At 57.1% G+C, this 18,059-nt stretch overlaps 1 protein-coding gene across 1 annotated transcript; it reads right to left on the bottom strand.

The window, feature by feature from the left end:
• Positions 1-935: 935 nt before the first annotated feature.
• On the bottom strand, positions 936-13,977 carry GREP1 (glycine rich extracellular protein 1). The gene is made up of 37 exons (XM_053671739.1): positions 13,909-13,977; positions 13,653-13,685; positions 12,619-12,648; positions 12,161-12,196; positions 11,777-11,809; positions 11,623-11,682; positions 11,302-11,334; positions 11,134-11,187; positions 10,645-10,677; positions 10,345-10,377; positions 10,218-10,250; positions 10,050-10,109; positions 9,886-9,918; positions 9,118-9,147; positions 8,992-9,024; positions 8,861-8,902; positions 8,706-8,735; positions 8,181-8,210; positions 8,071-8,103; positions 7,699-7,728; positions 7,584-7,616; positions 6,894-6,929; positions 6,190-6,350; positions 5,655-5,700; positions 5,525-5,557; positions 4,397-4,429; positions 4,282-4,311; positions 4,154-4,186; positions 4,014-4,049; positions 3,588-3,719; positions 2,964-3,005; positions 2,823-2,855; positions 2,351-2,413; positions 2,241-2,270; positions 2,091-2,150; positions 1,477-1,521; positions 936-1,088 (listed from the first exon to the last, which is right to left on the bottom strand). The coding sequence occupies exons 1-37, from the start codon at positions 13,973-13,975 to the stop codon at positions 1,063-1,065; spliced, it is 1,638 nt and encodes a 545-aa protein (XP_053527714.1). The 5' UTR covers positions 13,976-13,977; the 3' UTR covers positions 936-1,062.
• Between the last annotated feature and the right edge of the window lie 4,082 nt (positions 13,978-18,059).

Here is an 18,059-nt window from a genome sequence, read left to right as displayed (position 1 = left end):
TAAGAAGGGTAGGCTTCTTGTCGTTATATTATTACTGTTTTTAGAAACCCATTTAACTCCGTCCTCATCCCAGACTCTATGATAAGGAAGTGTAGGTTTAGGTGGCGTTGGGACAGGCTAGAGACTTCGCTGTCCCTTAGGGGGATACCAAGGTCTGGCCTTAATAAAATATGCAGGTCCCCATGGAGTTTTAATAGTAGGTGGGATTTTTCTCAGTGTTTTTGTAGGTTCCGGGAGAATCCTTTGTCTCATGGGGCTATCCTGTCGTAGTAGGGGGCTTTCAAGGGTGATCTTTTCTAACTTTTCTATTAATTCTCCAATACTCATATTTTGCTTCCTGATTTCTTCTGGTGTGTTACTATGGTTACTTTCTTTGTTCCAAGAACTCTCTAAATCATCTGGAGTCACATCACTCAATGTACTTTCTAAAGTATTATTGCTTTGTTTAGTGAACAGGGTCGATGTACTTTCTGAAATATTATTACTTTGTTCAGTGAACAGGGAAAGATCTGCTTGTGCTATTTGGATCACAGCAGTGGTATTCAAAATAATCAGGGCGGAAGAGGTCAAAATCCCCAAAACAAGAACAATCACAATGGGTATAGCAGGGCCCTCCATGCCACGTCCACCAGGTTGGAAAATGCTTCTTTGAAGTCTTGGACCTCCCCTCCTGACTCTGTCAAGGAAGGGATCCAACTGTGGACGTGGCAGGATGCCCCCTCTCCAGGGGCAGAGCTGAATCTGTTCTGTTTTCATGGTCTCTCACATCAGAGCAAAGCCCCTGGCACACAGCCACACTATTTGTAGTGTGAATGAATGAGGTGCAGGGTAGAGGCTGTAGGCCCATGTGGCCCTAACCTCAGGCAGCCAATGCCCATCCCCTACCCCAACTCTACCACAGCACACAGAGGCAAACAGAAGCACATTGCCTTTATTAATACTTTCAGCCCCCCGAGACCCCAGGCCAGAGACCAATCCCAGGAGTCGTCTGGCTGTGCTTGCCAAGCAGACGAGGCTCTGGCACAGAGGTGCTCAGGATGGGCGGTGGATCAGCTCGGGTGCTCAGCATTTCCCGAGAGGACAAAGGCCTGGGGAGAGGCAGAGCAGGGACCTGTTGAGGTACCCCCTCCTCACCTCCTGGGGGAGACTCAGCCCTCTCCCTCCTCTTATCTCTGAGGCCCATCACTCAGAAACCTACATGTGGTCTGAGAGCCTGCCATTCCTCCCAAGGACTGGGGACATCCCCAAGTGCAGCCTGAAGAGGTGACCATGGCGGTGGCACTGGTAGAGTGGGGGACAGGGCCAGTGTGCTCCCTCTCACCTCCATAGCTATTTTCCAGCAAGCCACTGCTGCCTCACTTCACCTCAGGGCCCCCTAAGGTACAGACAGACAAGCCAGGGGACCCAGGTCACAGAACTTCTGAGTGCTCCTGTTACCCCCAGCTTCGCCCTGGGCCTTGGGAGACCCCCACTTACCAAAAGGCCTGGGGCCCAGCTCTGGCCTCAGCTGCTCATAGGGCCCTGGGGAAAGGACAGAAGGTGGGAGCACAGAGACCCCGATGGCCCTTGTTCTTATCTGTCGGCTCCCTCTCTTTAGAGTAGGTACCAGGCTGTGCTCAGGGCCTACTGCTCAACCTGTCTCTCCTCCAACCCCATCCATTCCTGTCCCCCTCACATTCCCTCCACCATGAATGTTCCTTCCATCTCTGCAGGGTTGTGGGGTGGTCCTGGGCCTAGGACCCATGTCCCTAAAGCCACCCCTCACCCCCTCCATGTTGTTCTACGTATGCCCCATTAACTGGCTGGCTTGAAACCCCTATATATGTGCCTCTGGCCCCATATCAGGCTTCAAGATGCACCCCCCCCGCCCGCCCCCCTCCCCACTCCTGGCCCAGGGCTGGAGGGAGGGCCAAGGAGAGTCCCTCAGAGCCTCAGTCTGATCTGCAGAGGGACAGCTGGCATGGGAGTCCCTGGACATTCAGGACACCTCCAGTCCTCTCAGGGCCTCAGAGCCCCACCCCCATCCACTTGACCTGGTCCCAACAGCCCTTGCCAGGGTTCACTCTGCTCCCTGAGCTCTCATTTCTTACCATTTCCTTCAGAGGCTGGAGCTGCAGCATTGGGGTACACCAGGGCTTCCTCGCTATACCCTGCAAGAGATCCATGTGCTTCATTCCTGCCCAGCTCCTGGATGTCCCTTCCCCTCAGCCCCTGTATTATGTCCCCTGGGTCCAACTCACCGTTCCTAAAACCATTGGCCCCAGGGAACCCTGGAAGAGGAAAGAGGTCGGGCCTGAACAGCCTCGGAGCCTGGAGCCCCCCAAGCCTCCCCAACCCCAACCCCCGGCACCTGGCTGCAGGAGGACCTCAGGGAAAACCCCAGCTCCCAGACCAGAGTTCCTGTAACTAAAACCTGCAGGAGAGAGATTGGAGAAGGGCTGGGGTAGGGCAGGGTAGACAGCACTGGGGAGGCCAGGGTGACCGGCTCATGGACAGATAAACAGACTGACTCAGACACCATCCAGAGAGGGATGCTCACATCCTCCCCCCCCCCCCCCCCGCTCCGCAAGCTAAGCCTGCACAACCGTCTGGAAACCTTCCCTGACTTCTCTCTGGGTGGCTTCCTTTTCCAACTGGCCTCAGTCTGTTACTCTACCCTCCCCTGAGATAATGGCCACCATTATAGCCCAGTGCATAGTAAATCTGCACTAGGTGAATAAAGGAAGAGACAAAGACGCGAAAAGACAGCGACAAGGAGGGCTTGCCATGAGGGAGGTGTGAGCTCATGCTCGAGATGAGGGCCTTGGGGGCTCACCACTCACCAACTTTCTGAGGTTTGAGGCCATCACCAAAGCCTGTGGCAAAGGAAAAAGGGGTTGAGGGGTGGTGGTGGGGATCAGAAATGGTCACAGTGGGGAAGATGGGGCTGGAGGAAGAAGAACTCAGACAAAGGGCCTCCTCACCCAGTGCTGCTCCTGGTCGGTAGCCATTCAAAGGATGGTGCCCTGTGAGGGGAACAGGAATTGGTGGGGGAGGACCCAGACTTTCCCAAGCAGGGTCTTAAGGACTCTGAGGAAGAAGAAGGGGTTCTCCCTACCCACGGGGAAAGGAATCAGAAGAAATGAGTTTAGAGAGCAGCAAGAGAGAGGGAGGGCAGGTTTGGGAGGAACTTTCCAGGCCTGAACAGTTGAAGCCACCTGGGAATAAGGGTGATGGGGGACTGACCCCGGTCTGGTGTGGGGACAGAGACAGACAGACTGACACCTGCTTTCTGGGGTTTCGGTCCCCACCGGACGGCTAGGGTTGGTGCTAGGAAGAAAGCCAGGGGACAGGAGTGAACCCAGGGCCGGGGTTGGGACTGCCATAGATTGCCACAGACTGACACAGGGTAGGGGCTTGGGGGAACTGCCATACTGGGGGTCACGTGGGGTTCAGAGCCAGAGTTCAGGCTTTTCTTCAGCTGGCTCACAACGAGCCTCAGTTGCAGCTGAAGACAGGGCATGGGAGCTCCTGAGCAGCCCAGCCGGGCCCAGCCCCTCCTGGGACCAGGTACACCCCCCCCAAATTGCCCCACCCTCCACACTGACCTGGGAACTTGCCATTCTGCACTGGAGGAGGGGGCTGGGATTTCAGGCCCCAGCCACCTGCTTTCTCAGAAGGGCCTCCCGGAGTGGGAAGCCCGGGGAGAAGCAGTGGTGGGACCTTCCCACTGCAGGGACCTGGATTGGAGAAGAAGGGAGAGGGGGCAGTGAACCCAGACCGGTGCCTACCCCAGCTGCCCTCCTGACCTTGGCCTGGCCAATGTACCAGCCTGCAGTGGCTTCTAGGGCAGAGCTTCCAAGAGTGGACACTGGCCAGGTCAGGAAAAAACCAGGTTTTGTGGGTCACAACCTGCTCTGGCTACCAGATGACCTACCTCTGCCATGGCTCCCGCTATTTGCCCACCCAGTCCCGCAGCCTTCCGGCGACATCCCTCCCGCCTCCCTCCTGCCCGCACTCCAGCGCCACCTTACCTGGCTGGGCCCCCAGCCCATTTCCATTGCCATATCCTGGAGAAAAAAAGCAGGGACGTGAGTGATAGTATTTGGGGGTTGTGGGGGTCCCAGAAATAGAGGCAGAAGAAGATACAGAAATAGTGGGTCCCCTCACTTGCCTGGCTTCTGAGGTCTCACGTCCCCTCCCAAACCTGTAGGAGACACAAAGAGACGGCTTCAGAAGGGACCAGCCCCACCCTAGGCATGAGCCCTCTCTCTCAGTTACTGACACCCTTACTGTGCTCACCTGGTACGAGCCCACTCCCTGGTGTGTATCCTGGGAGCAAGAGCAGGAATGAGGATGGGGGTTGGGGTTGGGGAGACTTCAGGTGCAGGTGGGCGATAGGCAGGGATGGGCTCACCTGGCTTTGGAGGGCTCACGCCCCCTCCTAGTCCTGGGGAGAGACGGACGGAGGCTGACTGGCAGGTGGACGCCATCTGCCCCTTCTCTTCCTCGGGACCCGACTCTTTGCCCCGTGAGACCCTCCCCGACCTCCCAGAACGCCAGGCCTGCCCTGCCTCCCTCAACCTGGCCGGGTCCCTTCACTGAAGAAGGCTCTGGCTCCCAGCCCATTCCTGTAAACTGGGGAGACAGACTGGGGGCTGTGAGAGGGAAAGAGGCGGAGAGTAGAAAGTTCCTAGGGGTACAGAGGAGTGGCAGCAGGTCTGATTCTGGTACCAATTTCAGTTCTGGGGGTTTTCCAGCACCACCAAGCGATGTTCGGATACCAGCTGGGTGTCCTACCACTTAATTCAATCCTGACACTAGCTACCTGGCTACACTGTAGCATCAGATTCCACAGGTTAAGGGCTCAGTCCCATAATACTGTGCCCTGCTCCCTCTTCGGGTGCCAGTTGCCAGGCCAGGCTGTCACCTGTGCTTCTGAGCAACCATCAATATAAATCAGAGTTTCCCGAGAACCCCTCTTTGGGTTCAATTAATTGTCTAGAGTGGCTCCCAGAATTCAGAACAGTTCACTTATTAGGTCACAGGTTTATTATAAAAGATACAACTCAGAAACAGCCCGACGACCAACATGCATGGGATGAGGTATGTGGGAAGGCGCTCGGGGCTCCCATGCTCCCGCCCACCACTCTCCCTGCACGCCCGCCACCCTTCACCAGCCTCGGAGGAAGCTGTCCCAACCCTGTCCTTTGGGTATTTATGGAGGCTTCATTACACAAGCAAGACTGATTACGTCACTGGCCACTGGTGATTGAACTCCTCCAGCATCACCTCCTCCCAGAGGCTGCAACCCTCCAATCATAACATGGGTTCCAGTGGCAACCAGCCCCCACCCTTAGGTGACTTAGGGGCTTTCCAAAAGTCACCTCATTAATACAACAAATAAACATTTATCTCTCAGCATTTAGGAAATTCCAAAGCTTTTAGGAGCCAGCTCTGTACCAGGAATGGGAGGAAGACCAAATATATATACTTCTTATTATAAATCACAATATCACAGTGGAGGTAGAGAGAAAGGGTTTACCTGGCTTCTGAGGTTTCATGCCCTCACCAATGCCTAGAGGAGAGATGGAAGCCGGTGAGGCACCCGCTACCCGCCCACTGGGCTCTCCTCCAGAACCTGGCATCTTGCCCCCGGAGGCTCAGTCCACTACCTGCCCACTCTACTACCTGGTCCTCGGCCAATGGGAACTGCAAGGTCTATGGGGACAGGAGAGGGTAAGGCAGCCGGAGATTGGATGCTGGGCTTCCTTTTCTCCCGTTTTAGCCACTAGCTGCCCTGCGGCCTCCTCTGCCCTGTGGCAACTCTAAGTTCTCCAAGTGTGGCAGGAGCCCACGAGGGGACCATCAGAACAGGGTCTGGGGGAAGACTACCCCTCCCCAAGGGCCCCCCCTATGGCCTCCTTTCCAGCTTCTCTCAACCCCTCGGTACCTACCTGCTCTGTAGCCATTCTGAGCTGGGGGCCAGTAGGGGTGGGAAGGAAGAATAGGAGGTTTGGGACCCCAGCTAAGGTGGGGTCCCTTTGAGGGGCCGGAATGTGTTCCTTCAAAGCTGAGCTAGAACCAGTGATGGTGGAGGCTTTCCCCAGCCTCTTTGAATCATTCAACAATCCTGCACCTCACAAGCCTGGAGGGAAGTGGGAGGGGGCACCCAGATGCAAACCTGCACCCAGACCCCACCAGTCTCACCTGGCTGGGCTCCCTGCCCATTTCTGGTCCAAAATCCTGCAGGAACAGGTAGCGGTAGGGTGTGAGTGGGGTGTGGGGAGCTCTGGGTTTCGGAGAGGTGGAGAGAGACAGGCAGGGATGAGGCTCACCTGGCTTCTGGGGTTTCACACCTGCTCCAAAGCCTGGCGGAGACACAGACAGCAGCTGAGGGATCCTCACCCCATCCCTGCGCCCCCCCAACCAGAACCCTGGCCCACTCCTATCTGGTCCATAGCCATTTTGAGTCGCAGGGCCTGTAGGGATAAGGTGGGGGAATGATAAAGCTGGCTTCAGGGCTGAGGGACTGGGGCCAGCACTGGGGGTCCCTTGGTTTTGCCTCCCACTCCTCTCCCCATGGTCCTCGGTACCCCTGACCCCCTTCACCCCGGAGGCAGGTAGTGCCCCTCTTCTCAGAGTGATGCACAGATCCCCACGCAATGCTCTTAGTGTCGAGGGAGGTGGTGAAAGAGAGAGGCCTGAGAGAAATGAGGAGGGGCAGGACAGTTGTCCTCTCACCGTGGCCAAGGGGTTTCATACCCCTTTCTAGGCCTGGGAGCACGGAGAGGCTAACACAGACTCCACCGGGCTTCTCCCACCACCCCCGCCCCCAGGCAAGGAGCCTCTGTGGGCCTGAGTGCCTGTGCCTCTCTCCCAATCCCTTAAGACCCAGGCCCAGCTGCACTCACCTAGCCGGGTTCCCAGGCCATTTCCATTACCACGTCCTAGGGAGGCAAAACAGGGTGGGCATGAGGGGCAGTGTGTAGAGGCAGTACAGAGGCCGGAAGCCTCAGAGCTGAGGTGGGGTACCAGGTGGTCTCTCCGCTTAACTGGTTCTTTTTCTTTTTTTAATTTTTACTTAGTGTGTTTTTTTTTTTTTAGAGAGGGGAAGGAGGAGAGAGAATGTTGTTCTATTTATTTTTGCATTCATCGCTTGCTTTTTCTACGTGCCCTGACCAGGGTCCAAACCTGCAACCTTGGTGTATCAGAATGACGCTCAGACCAACTGAGCTACATGGCCAGGGCCCACCAGAACCTGGTTTCTGAGATTTTTTTTCTCTTTTCTTTTCCTTTTTTCCATCATTATTTATCCCCTCTACACTCTTGCACTTCTACCCACACCCTCCCCCTGCTATTACCACACTGAGGTTTCACTCCCCCTCCCGGGGCACGGGCCCACCATCCAATTCCTCACTACTGGGCACCTAGCTCCCTGGCCCAGGCCAGGCCCCCTGCCCCAGTTCCTCACCCTCCCCGCTTCCCTCTAAGAAGCCTGGGCTCCTGCCCCAGGGAAGGCCCAGCTGTTTGCAGATCCTAGAGAAATAGGGAAGTGTGAGTAGGAAGTACTATGGTTCAGAGGCAAGACTACAAGGACTCACCTGGCTTCTGGGGCTTCATGCCTGCCCCAAAGCCTGAAGATGATTTGGGAGCAGGTGAGGGATTTGGGAGCCCCCTATCAGGGCCTCCCCAGATTCCTCCCTGCCCCACTCCTACCTGCTCCATATCCATTCGGGGTTGCTGGGCCTAAGGGAAAGGGAGGATGAACGGAAGGGACTGGGGTTCTGGCAGAAGTGGAGGTAAAGTTCCCTCCTCTTGGACCAAGCCAGAAAGCTGGCATCCGAGACGCTTCCTCCCAGGACCCGCTCAATTATTCCCCAATTCTGCCCCTCCAAGGCCTGGGAGGGGGGCAGGAGAAGACACCCAGACACAGACCCCACTGCCTAGCTTCACCTGGCTGGGCTCCAAGCCTGTACCCATTCTCATTCCCCAATCCTGGGGGTCCAGGTCCAGGTGGGGGTGTGAATAAGGGGAGGGGAGCTCAGGGTTTGGGAGAGGCTGAGAGAAACAGGCTGAGGTGAGGCTCACCTGGCTTCTGGGGTTTCACATGCGCTCCAAAGCCTGGTGGAGAGGCAGGGAGCAGGTGAGGAACCTGAGCCCCGGCCCTGTGCCTCCCCAGAATCCCAGGATGCCCCTACCTGGTCCATAGCCATTTTGAGCTGCAGGGCCTGGTAGAAGGAGAAAGGGGGCGCTGAGTGCTGGTCTCTCTCTGAGGCTCGACCCTAAGCTTGCCCCTTTAGCACACACCCCAGACCTTGACCTACCTACCTACCTGGGTCCTGGACCTCCCCCTGCTGTCCAGCCTCCCTCTAGGGCCTGAATGGCACATCTTATTGCCTGTGTCCACCTAGTTGAGTGTCACTGTCATCAGCCATGTCAACTAGCCAAGAAGGTGAATTCCCTGATGCCTCCTTCCCCTTACCAGCCCCATGGTATCTTCATTAGCTCCAGCCCCATGGCCGCCCCATCATTTTGTTTTCAGTGGGCCACGCCCTCTAGTGGGCAGTCTGGATCCCTGCTGCGTTCATACTCCTGTCTTGTCTGCCTGACCCTGCCCCAGGCTCTGGGAGGGACTGTCTCCAGTACTTGGCAGGCCCCTGGAGGTTTGCTGAATGACTGTTTTTTGCGGGACACCAAGTGGAAGATGAAGAGGTGGGTCTCACCTGGCTTCTGAGGTTTTAGTCCTCCGAGACCTGGAAAAGAGAATGTGCGGCCCATGAGTCCACCTCATTCCTTTTCTTCTTTTAGAACTGAGGTCACGCACCCACATCAGCTAACCCCGCAGTGATACTCATACTCCCGAGTTCCTGGGCCTTGCCTGGCTGTGCGCCTGCTCCCACGAAGGCCCCATTCCCAAATCCTGGGGAGACAGAGCAGGAGGGAGTAAGGAACAATCTGGGACTTGGGGAAAACAGACAGGTAAGGAGATGTGGGACAGAGTGGGCTCACCTGGCTTCTGGGGTTTTCCATCCCCGCCGTAGCCTGGGAAGAGAGGAGCATGTGAGGGACCCAGAATCCCCATCCTGCCCCAGGAACTTGGCTTCTACCCACATACGCCAGCTGTCCCTTCTTTACCTGGTCCAAAGCCATTCGGTGCTGCGGGACCTGTTGGGAAAGCTGGGAGCTGCTGGGGTGGAAATGGCTCCTGGCCTCCCCCACCCCTCCATTTATCCTGGCTAGATTCACAAAGGGGGACAGGTAACAGGGGACCTATGACAGGAAGGGGACCGGGGAGACTGAGGCAGTGCGGAACTAGAGCCCCGACCCCCCCTCACAGTTGCCCTCTGTTCCTGGCCCCGGAGACTCCCAGGTAGTCTAACTCCCTCTGCTTCTTCCTGTGAGTCCAGGAAGTCGAGGAAGTCCAGCCCTATAAACATCAGCTTCCAGAGCCAGGGTTTTCACTTTCTGCTTAAATCCCCAGGCCTCCAGCCCCCTCCCAGCCTCAGACCCACCCTCTCACTTTCCATGTCCCATGCCCCCCCCCCCCTCCAGCAACAGTCCTGACCACAGTCCTCGAGATGGCATTGGGCTTGTGTGGTTCTGGGCTTGTGGGCTGAGCCTCGGGACTTTGGCCCAGTCCGTGTTGACCAGCACGATGCCTGCTGTACCCAGCCGAGACCGACTCAGGGCAGGAGAAGTGAATGAGCCCCTCTGCTGGGAACCAGGGTTGGGGAGGGGTGCACAGGGCCCTGGCCTCTTTTTCTGAGCCCCTCTCCCTGCTGCTTTGCCAGTGGGCCCCAGGCCATTGCCAATGCCATACACTGGAAAGGAGCAGCAGTGTGAGGAATGGGTAGGGAGGGACAGAGTCAAAAAAGCGGGGCAGGAGGACAGGTCTTCGCTCACCTGGTTTCTGCAGTTTCATGTCCCCTCCCAAGCCTGGGGAAAGACCAAGTGCCACTGAGCTGTCAGTGGACCCTGCTCCACAGGAATCCATTTTCTGCCCCCCATCACTCAGCTCCTCCTTCTTTTTCCTTCCTTGAACCCCAGTTTGGTCCAGGTATCCTCACCTGGCTGCGCTTCGCCTCCTGGGAAAGCCCTGGCTCCCATCCCATTCCCACGGACAAATCCTGCGGAGAGCGGGCAAGAAGGAGTTAAGGGGAGGCCGTGCAGCACAGGGGTGGATGGGGATGGATGGAAAAGAGGAACCAGGGACACAGGGGCAGGGTGGAGCTCACCTGGCTTCTGGGGTTTCACACCCCCTCCAATTCCTGAGTAAGAGACAGGGACCAGGTAAAAGAGCCTGGAGCTCTCCTATACCCCCAGACGCTAGCACATGCCCCAGTTCTCACCATCCTCCCCTACCTGGTCCCTGGCCACCATTCTGATGTGCAGGGCCTGTGGAGAGAGGGAGGGCAGAGGCTGGAGCCGGGCCAGTGTGGGCTTCGCACCTTCCTTCCACGCTGTCCTCATCCCCGGACCTCTGTGCCCCACCCTCCCCAACAGCCCTTCTCAGGGAGCAAGTTAAGAGAAGGGCCTGGAAGTTTGGAAGACCCTCCCCAAGACCACGGCTGGAGCCTAGCAGTGGCCACGGCAGCCCAACAAAGGGAGCAGTCCCTAAGAGCCATGGTGCCACAGGGTGAGAGGGTGAGTCTCTCCACTCACCTGGCTTCTGGGGTCTCATTCCCACTCCCAGGCCTGGAGAGAGACAGGGAAGGAGGTTGGCACTGACTCCCACCAGCTCCCCTCCCCCAGAACGCAGATCCTGACCCCGAAACCCCCTCCCCCTTGCCTGCAGCCACTGCCCTAAGCACCCTCACCTGGCAGTGCTCCCGCCCCTGGAAAAGTGCTGACTCCTAAGCCATTTCTGCTCCCAAATCCTGGGGATACAGGGGTGGGGGCTGTAAGCCCAGGTTTTTGGCACGCAGAGGAACTGGGATGGAAATAAGCAAGGAATGTGCGAGAATGGGGGCACGCTCTCTACTTGCCTGGCTTCGAAGGTTTCATTTCCCCTCCCGGGCCTGAGGAGGGACAGAGAGACTGAGCCTCCTGCCCTCCCTCAAGAACCCAGCTCTCTCCCCCACTGGCCCCCTGATTCCAGCCCTCAACCTTCTCCCTCCCTGAACCCTAGGGTGGTGCCCCAGGTGTCCTCACCTGGCTGGGCTCCCAGCCCTGGGAAGGCGCCAGCTCCCAGCCCATTTCCATATCCTGGGCAGACAGAAGCAGAGGGAAGAATAAGGGGAAGGAGGGGTCTGGGCTTCGAAGGGAGGCAGGCAGATGTTGAGGCTGACAGAGAAGTGGGCATGGACAGCAGGGTGTTACCTGGCTTCTGGGGTTTCACGCCCCCTCCAAAGCCTGGAGGGAGAGATAAAGTAGATGAGGGGACCCCAGGGACCCAGTTGCTTTCCAGGGCTCCAAAGTCATGCTAAGCTGAGGGGTGGGGCAGAGGGTATTTGGAATCCCTGCTGAGATGGGGGGAGGGGTGATGTTCTGAAACCGGACAATAGGAACCCAAGTGTGGTCCTTCCCCCTGCTTCCAGTGAGTTACCAGTTCTGCCCTGGGGGAATCTGGGAGAAGCTCCTCCCAGTGCTGCCCCAGCCCTGGCCCCAGCATGCCCTACCCTCCCTCTTCCTCCCCCTCACCTGTCTGGGCTGAGACACCTGGGAAGGCCCCTGCTCCTGGCCCATTCCCATTCCCAAATCCTAGGGAGAGCAGGCAAAAGGGGATCAGGGAGGAGCAGACAGTAATGGGAGGGTCGTGGCATGATGAGGGCAGACAGGCAGGGTGGGGCCTCACCTGGCTTGTGGGGTTTTACACCCCCTCCAATGCCTGAGAAGGAAATGGGTCAAGTGAGGGTTTCAGGAGGCCCCGTTTCAGGGATGCCCCTAGAGTACTGGCCCCGATCCCATCACTGCAAGGTGAGCCCCTACTCTGAGCCCACCTCTATCTGTTCTGTAGCCATTCTGAGCTGGAGGGCCCATGGTGAGAGGGAGGAACGCACTGGGGAGGTTTGGGGTCCTAGCTGGTGTGGGTGTGCAGGACCCTTGGACCCAGCCAGAAGCAGCAAACCTGAAGGCTGCCAATTCACCCCCTCCCTCCAGAGTCATGCACCAACCCTGCCTCTTGCCCCTAAGGCCTGGAGGGAGCAGGAAGAGGACCACCCCCAGACCCCATTCTTACCTGGCTGGACTCCCAGGCCATTTCTCTTTCCAAATCCTGGCAGGATAGATAGAGGTGAGGAGTGTGAGAGAAAGACGGAGAAACAGACAGACAGACAGACTGCGCTGGGGCTGGGCAAGACTCTGGCTCCTGAAGTTTAACACCGGCTTGGAAGCCTGGGGAGGCCCAGGGAGCATGTGAGGGACCCAGGACCCACCCACCTCTGCACAAAGCCTGCTCCCAACTGGCCTAGGGGCCATGCAGTGAGGGGCAGGGTGTATGGGTGAGATGGTACCGGAACAGTCTCGATGGATTCTTTGGGGGCAGAGGGTGGGGGGAAGCATGTACAGGAGGGAAAAGCGGAGGTCTGTAGGAAGGGGTCTCAGGTGGGCCTCTCTGCCTCAGGGGCGTTAGCACTGACCCCGGGTATTTCTGAGATGGCTGTCCGCCACCACAACTGTCATTTGCCCACCCCTTACCTGCTCCCAGGCCGCTGGGGGGGCCATAACCTGAGGGGGGAATGATATTTTGAGCCTAAGGGAGGCAGGAGGGGCCAGGAGCCAGGGTGCTCTGCCCTCATATAGAGGACACGGAGCTGCCCCCACTCCTCAGCCAACTTTACCTCTTCTGTAGCCATTCAGGCTCCCTAAGCCTGTGGGGTCAGGGAGAAGGGGGTAACTTAAGGAGGGGCAAAGATGGCCCAATCTGGATGCTCTCCCTCCCACTCTGCAGAGCAAGCGTGCACCCCACCCCACCCCAGAACTCAGTTTTCTCTCTGTTCACAGGAGGGGCAAGGACAGAAGGAGGTAAGCAGGCCGGAGGAGGCTACAGGGGGTGGCGGCGGGCTGTGTCCCTGGGGCGGGTCTGCTCGCTCTTCCTCAGGGATGGGTGTACCTTTCCCCTCCATTCCTACGGGAGTGTTTTGGACCCTTCCTTTCCCGAGACTTCATCTTCCTCACCCCGACCCCCAATCTTTCTCTCCAGCAGCTTAGATGCATCAGGTCTCTGGAGGGAGCCCCCTCTTCTACCCTTAGGATGGCACAGATCGCTGGCCTGAAGACCCTCGTGGGACACTGTGCCTCCTCCTCCCTTCCCCTTGCTCCAGCCTTCTCCCCTCCCATCCTGTCCCACCTCCAGGCCTTTGATCCTCTTGCTTCTAGAGATGTACTTCCCCTTTCCTGTCACAACCCCATCTTCTGCCCCACAAGACTCAGCTCCAGGCCCCTCCTCCTTTGAGCATGAGAATATGGGCCCGATATTCTCATGCCCAGAGTTGCGATTCTGCCCCATTTCATTCTGTTCCAAGGGTGTGGGTCTGGGCCCCCCACACTTGAGCTGACCATGGACAAGACTGGTTGCTAGGAAGACAGAGGGACTCAGGGCTCTCCTGGGCCATACACCTGAACCTCAGAGCTGGGGAATATTTGGGGCTGCCCCCCAGAGAGCTCCCAGGCCCCTAGGAGAAGAAACTAGGTCCTCTTTCTGGACCCTAGTGCCAGGAGGGTCCACTTACCTTTCCCTAGGCCAGGAGACAATGAAGGCAGCCCTGGGGAACAGGGGGAAATAACTCAGGGTGGGGCACAGAGACAGAGAGGGGCAGGACAAAGGTATCTATACCCCGGCCCCCTAAAATTCTACCCAGCCTAGATTTCAGATACCGAACCATCCCCTCTCTCTGGAGCTCCAGCCTCTGACCCAGTGCTCTGCCTATACTCCCAGCCCCACCCCCAGCTGCCCAGACCCCGCAGCTGCCTGCCACCTGCCCTCACCGCCTTGTAGGCTTTCAGAAGTCAGGCAGAGTAGGAAGAGGGCTGCAGGGAAAGCCCAGGTGCCCATGATGCCTGGCAGAGTGGGAAGGCACGTACACTTTGAGCCTTTAAACACCTCTGCTGGGTGGGGTTACTTACCCAGGCCTCCCTGCTGTGAGTGACAGAGGCTTTGTTGGCAGGCCCAGGGCGCCAGCCCCCACCTCCCTCAGCAGCAGGAGTCCAGCTCCTGGCCTTCTCCCTGCCCCACCCCTCATCCATCATGGGCGCTGACAGCTGGGAAAGGCCCCCACCTGGCCCCCAAGCCTCCTCCACCCCTGTTAGGGGCTGTGGTCCTGGCACCAAGCCTAACAGCTCAGATGTTAACCCAACGGTTGATGAGGGGCAGGCAGGCACTGGGGGCACCCCAGCCCTAACACAGCTGGGGAGAGGGAGGGGCCAGGTTAAAAAATGTGGGTGTGGCTGACAGGGGAGACTCAGAATGAGTTACTGTGTTACATGGAGAGAGAGAGCAGAAGGAGGCAGAGGCCACAGGGTGTTACAAGGCCCGTGGCCAGGAAACAATGTAGCGCACTGTATGTGACAAGTAGACTTGCCCACAAGAAGACAGACAGTATTATCCCATCCAACCCTGGGAGATGGCCGTTTGTAACTGAGTCTGGACTTGCAAGAGTGGGCCTGAGCCTCCCTTGATAAGGGATGATGACCACAGGGACGGGTCACCCCAAGGTCATCCTGCCCAAGGGTCCTCACCGTTTCTTGAAGGCTCTGCTAGAGCCCACCCATTGCAGGAGGCCCTCCCAGCTTCACCTCTATCTCTTGCTAAAATAAGCAGCACTGACTCTAGTCTTGGGGGACAGAGTATTGGGGGGGCGCTGCTCAGGCTGTGGTAGGGGCAGGATTGCAGGCTTAGGATTCCAAGAAAGGTACCTGGGTGGGGCTAGTAACCACTCTCCATTCCTAGGGGGAGGGCAGATGGAGTCGAGCCAGGTGAAGGGGGCTTGGTGGGAGCATGAGAGGACAGGAGAGGCAGGCCTGGGAAATGCCAGGAGTTGAGAGTCTGGACACCAGCCCCTACCTCCTCCAGTGAGTCTGTGGGCCCCACTGGGCTGGCTGGGGATAGCAGTGACTCAGACCCCCTGGACCCTAGTCCACAAGGCCCCACACCCTGTCTGTCTGCTGGCCTGCTCCCTGCCTGGTCAACCGCTCCTGGCACCTGTGGCTAAGGAGTCCAGCCTGCCAAATGTCTGTCAGGGTGGGGGCCTGGAGAGGGGCCACAGTGAGGAGTGGGCAGCAGGTGGTGGGTTTTGCTTCTTACATGAGGCCTCGGAGCCCCCAATAGCTATGGGGACAGCTCCAGCCACCTGTGGAATGCAGGTCTTTTTCCAGGTGCCCCCTCACCTGTAGTCCCCCCAGAACTGAGCTGTGCCTGCACCTTTCCTCCCACCCGCCTTCGGGCTACACTCTTGCTGCTCTCTCTCCCCACACAAAAGGACCCCCACTCAGGAATTATGCTTACCTGAGCGCATGCACGTCTGTGCGCACACACACATTCAAAACTATGCCCCCCAGCACCCAGCTCCTCCGACAGACCCATCTTTGCACAAGGTTCCTGCTGGGTCCCGTCAGTCCAATGCCCTAACACAGCACTCTACATGCCGCCTCCTGCCCTGCCTGGCATAGGCTGTAACCTGGAGTCCTGGAGGACACTGGACCTTCCACTGGCTGCTGGGAATGGCTCAGGTGTGGCTCCTGGCCCCAGCCACCCGACAGCCTGGGGGCAGCTGGGATGGTTCACTCAGGCTCCCCAGGGAAGGATTTCCTGCCTGCCACTTGCTCTTCCCTGTGGCAACCAGCACTGGTCTTCATGGAGGGAAGCTCATGGCCTCATGGTTACCAGGCTGGGTGCTGGGCTCAGATTCAGACTGGGTTAAGTATCTGCTCTATCAAGCTGGGGAGCTTGGGCAGGCATCTGACCTCCCTGAGTCTGTTCACTGTCCTCTAAATTGATGATACGAATAGTACCACGGTGCCAGGGCTTTGGGGGGAGCTACCTGATACTCCATTTTGCAGATGGGGAGACAGAGGCAGAGAGTAGAAGGGACTTGGCTTAGATTGTACACCTCCTAAGTAGCAGGGCTGAAATTTGAAGCCAGGTAGTCTCCAGCCACAGCCCCACTCCACAGTCCTCTCTCTGCTACTCCACACACTTCTGGCAGCAACAGGCCTAGTGACCTCAGACACTGCATTGCTCTTTGCCTGCCCTACACCGGTCTGGGCCCAAGGTGTCTGCTTTAGACTTGAGGGCCCCCTACGCAGACCCAGTCATACAGACACTCAGCCCACCCCCACAGGGTGCCAGAGAAGCTTGGCTCAGGAGGAGGCAGGCGGGGAGACCAGGAAGAGCTGTGTGGGAGGTAAAGGCTGGGTGCCTGCTTGGCCACTTCCAGAGGGAATGCCGGTGCCCACCACCACTGCCAAGCTGCCTGGGTGCTGGCATGGGCCTGTGGGAAATGTCAGTCAGCCAGGGACCTTGGGCCAGCTTAACACTGCTCAGGACGAGGATTGGGCCCAGTTGGGCACCCGCAGACCCTGCACTGCCACCACCCCAACCCCCAGCATAGCTGTCCCCTCAGCTCACCCCCAGCCCCAAACAAGCAGGGCAGGCCTGAGAGCACATGGATCACTTCGGGGCTGACAGAGCTCCTCCTGGTGGAGCCAGGACTAGGCTACCCTTTGCTCCAGGCTTGAGTGGACATGGCCCAGCCTCCGCATAGAGGAGCAACTTTGAGGGCCAGAGCTAGAAGCCTAGGACAAGGTGACAGCTGGGGTGTTAACAGTGGAAGACAGCTCTGGCCTGGTAGCTCAGTTAGTTGGTTAGAACATCTTCCCAATAAGCCAAGGTTGTGGGTTTGATCCCCAGTGAGGGCACATACAAGAATCAACCAATGAATGCATAAATAAGTGGAACAACAAATCAGTGTTTTTGTTTCTTCTGTCACCTCTCTCTCTAAAATCAATAAATTAAAAAAAAAATTTAAGTGGAAGACAGAGGCCCAAGAAGTCAGTCACCTAAAATGACACAGCCACCCTGGCAAGGTGGCTCAGTTGGTTGGCGCATCATCCTATGCACCAAAAGGCCGTGGGTTTGATTCCTGGTCAGGCAGGGCACATACCTAGGTTGTGGGTTTGATCCCCAGTCAAGGCACATAGGGGAGGCAACTGATTGATGTTCGTCTCTCACATGGATGTTCTTTATTCGCTTTCTCTCGCTCAAATCAGTAAACGTATCCTTGGGTGAAGATTAAACAAGATAAATATTAAATAAATAAATAAATAAATAAAATGACAGCCTGTGTCAATAGACTCCCAGCCGTCTGCTCTCAGCAGCACCATCTACCTACCAGGAGGGGAATTAGGGAGAATAGCCAGAAGGGCTGCCAGAAGCCTAACAGGAAAGACACCTTCTGAACCTGTAGCTGTGCTAAAGGCCCCCCAGGTGACCCTGTTGACTCTCTATGTGGCAGCTCTTCAGCCCCACCTCTGAACCGGAGCCTCTGGGACACCTCCCCTGGCATCCCCTGGCATTTGCACTATGTAAAGCTGACCTGCGTTAACTCCCTCCCCCCACACACCAGTTTAATAAACTGTCAGTTTATTAAAACCATATGAAATACGGCATACATTCTGGGTTAAGTGCCTGCTCTATCTGGCTGGGGAGCTTGAGCAGGCATCTGACCTCCCTGAGTCTGTTCACTGTCCTCTAAACTGATGATACAAATAGTACCACGGTGTCAGGGCTTTTGGGGGAGCTACCTGATATTCCATTTTGCAGATGAGGAAACAGAGGCAGAGAGTAGAAAGGACTTGGCTTATATTGTATACCAGTGTGAAATACAGTGTACATTCGGAAGTGTGCATAAGATGGAAACGTACAATATAATAAATATCTATAACGCAAACACCCGTGCAGCTGTCACAGAGGTCAAGAAATAGAACACAGCTGGCTCTGCAAAAGCACCCACCACAACCTCCCCTTTCCTTTGAGGTAGCCGTCTTTGTATTTGTGGCCTTTTACTTGCCTTTCTTAGTCCACCTTATCCTGTTTTGTGGCCACATCTAAGGACTTCCTGGAGACAGTCTGAGAGGGACAG

This window comes from Artibeus jamaicensis, unplaced genomic scaffold (assembly GCF_021234435.1).
Source record: "Artibeus jamaicensis isolate MK-2021 breed Jamaican fruit bat unplaced genomic scaffold, CSHL_Jam_final contig_700, whole genome shotgun sequence".
Taxonomy (NCBI): Eukaryota; Metazoa; Chordata; class Mammalia; order Chiroptera; family Phyllostomidae; genus Artibeus; species Artibeus jamaicensis.
This window is presented reverse-complemented; position numbering and strand designations above follow the sequence as displayed.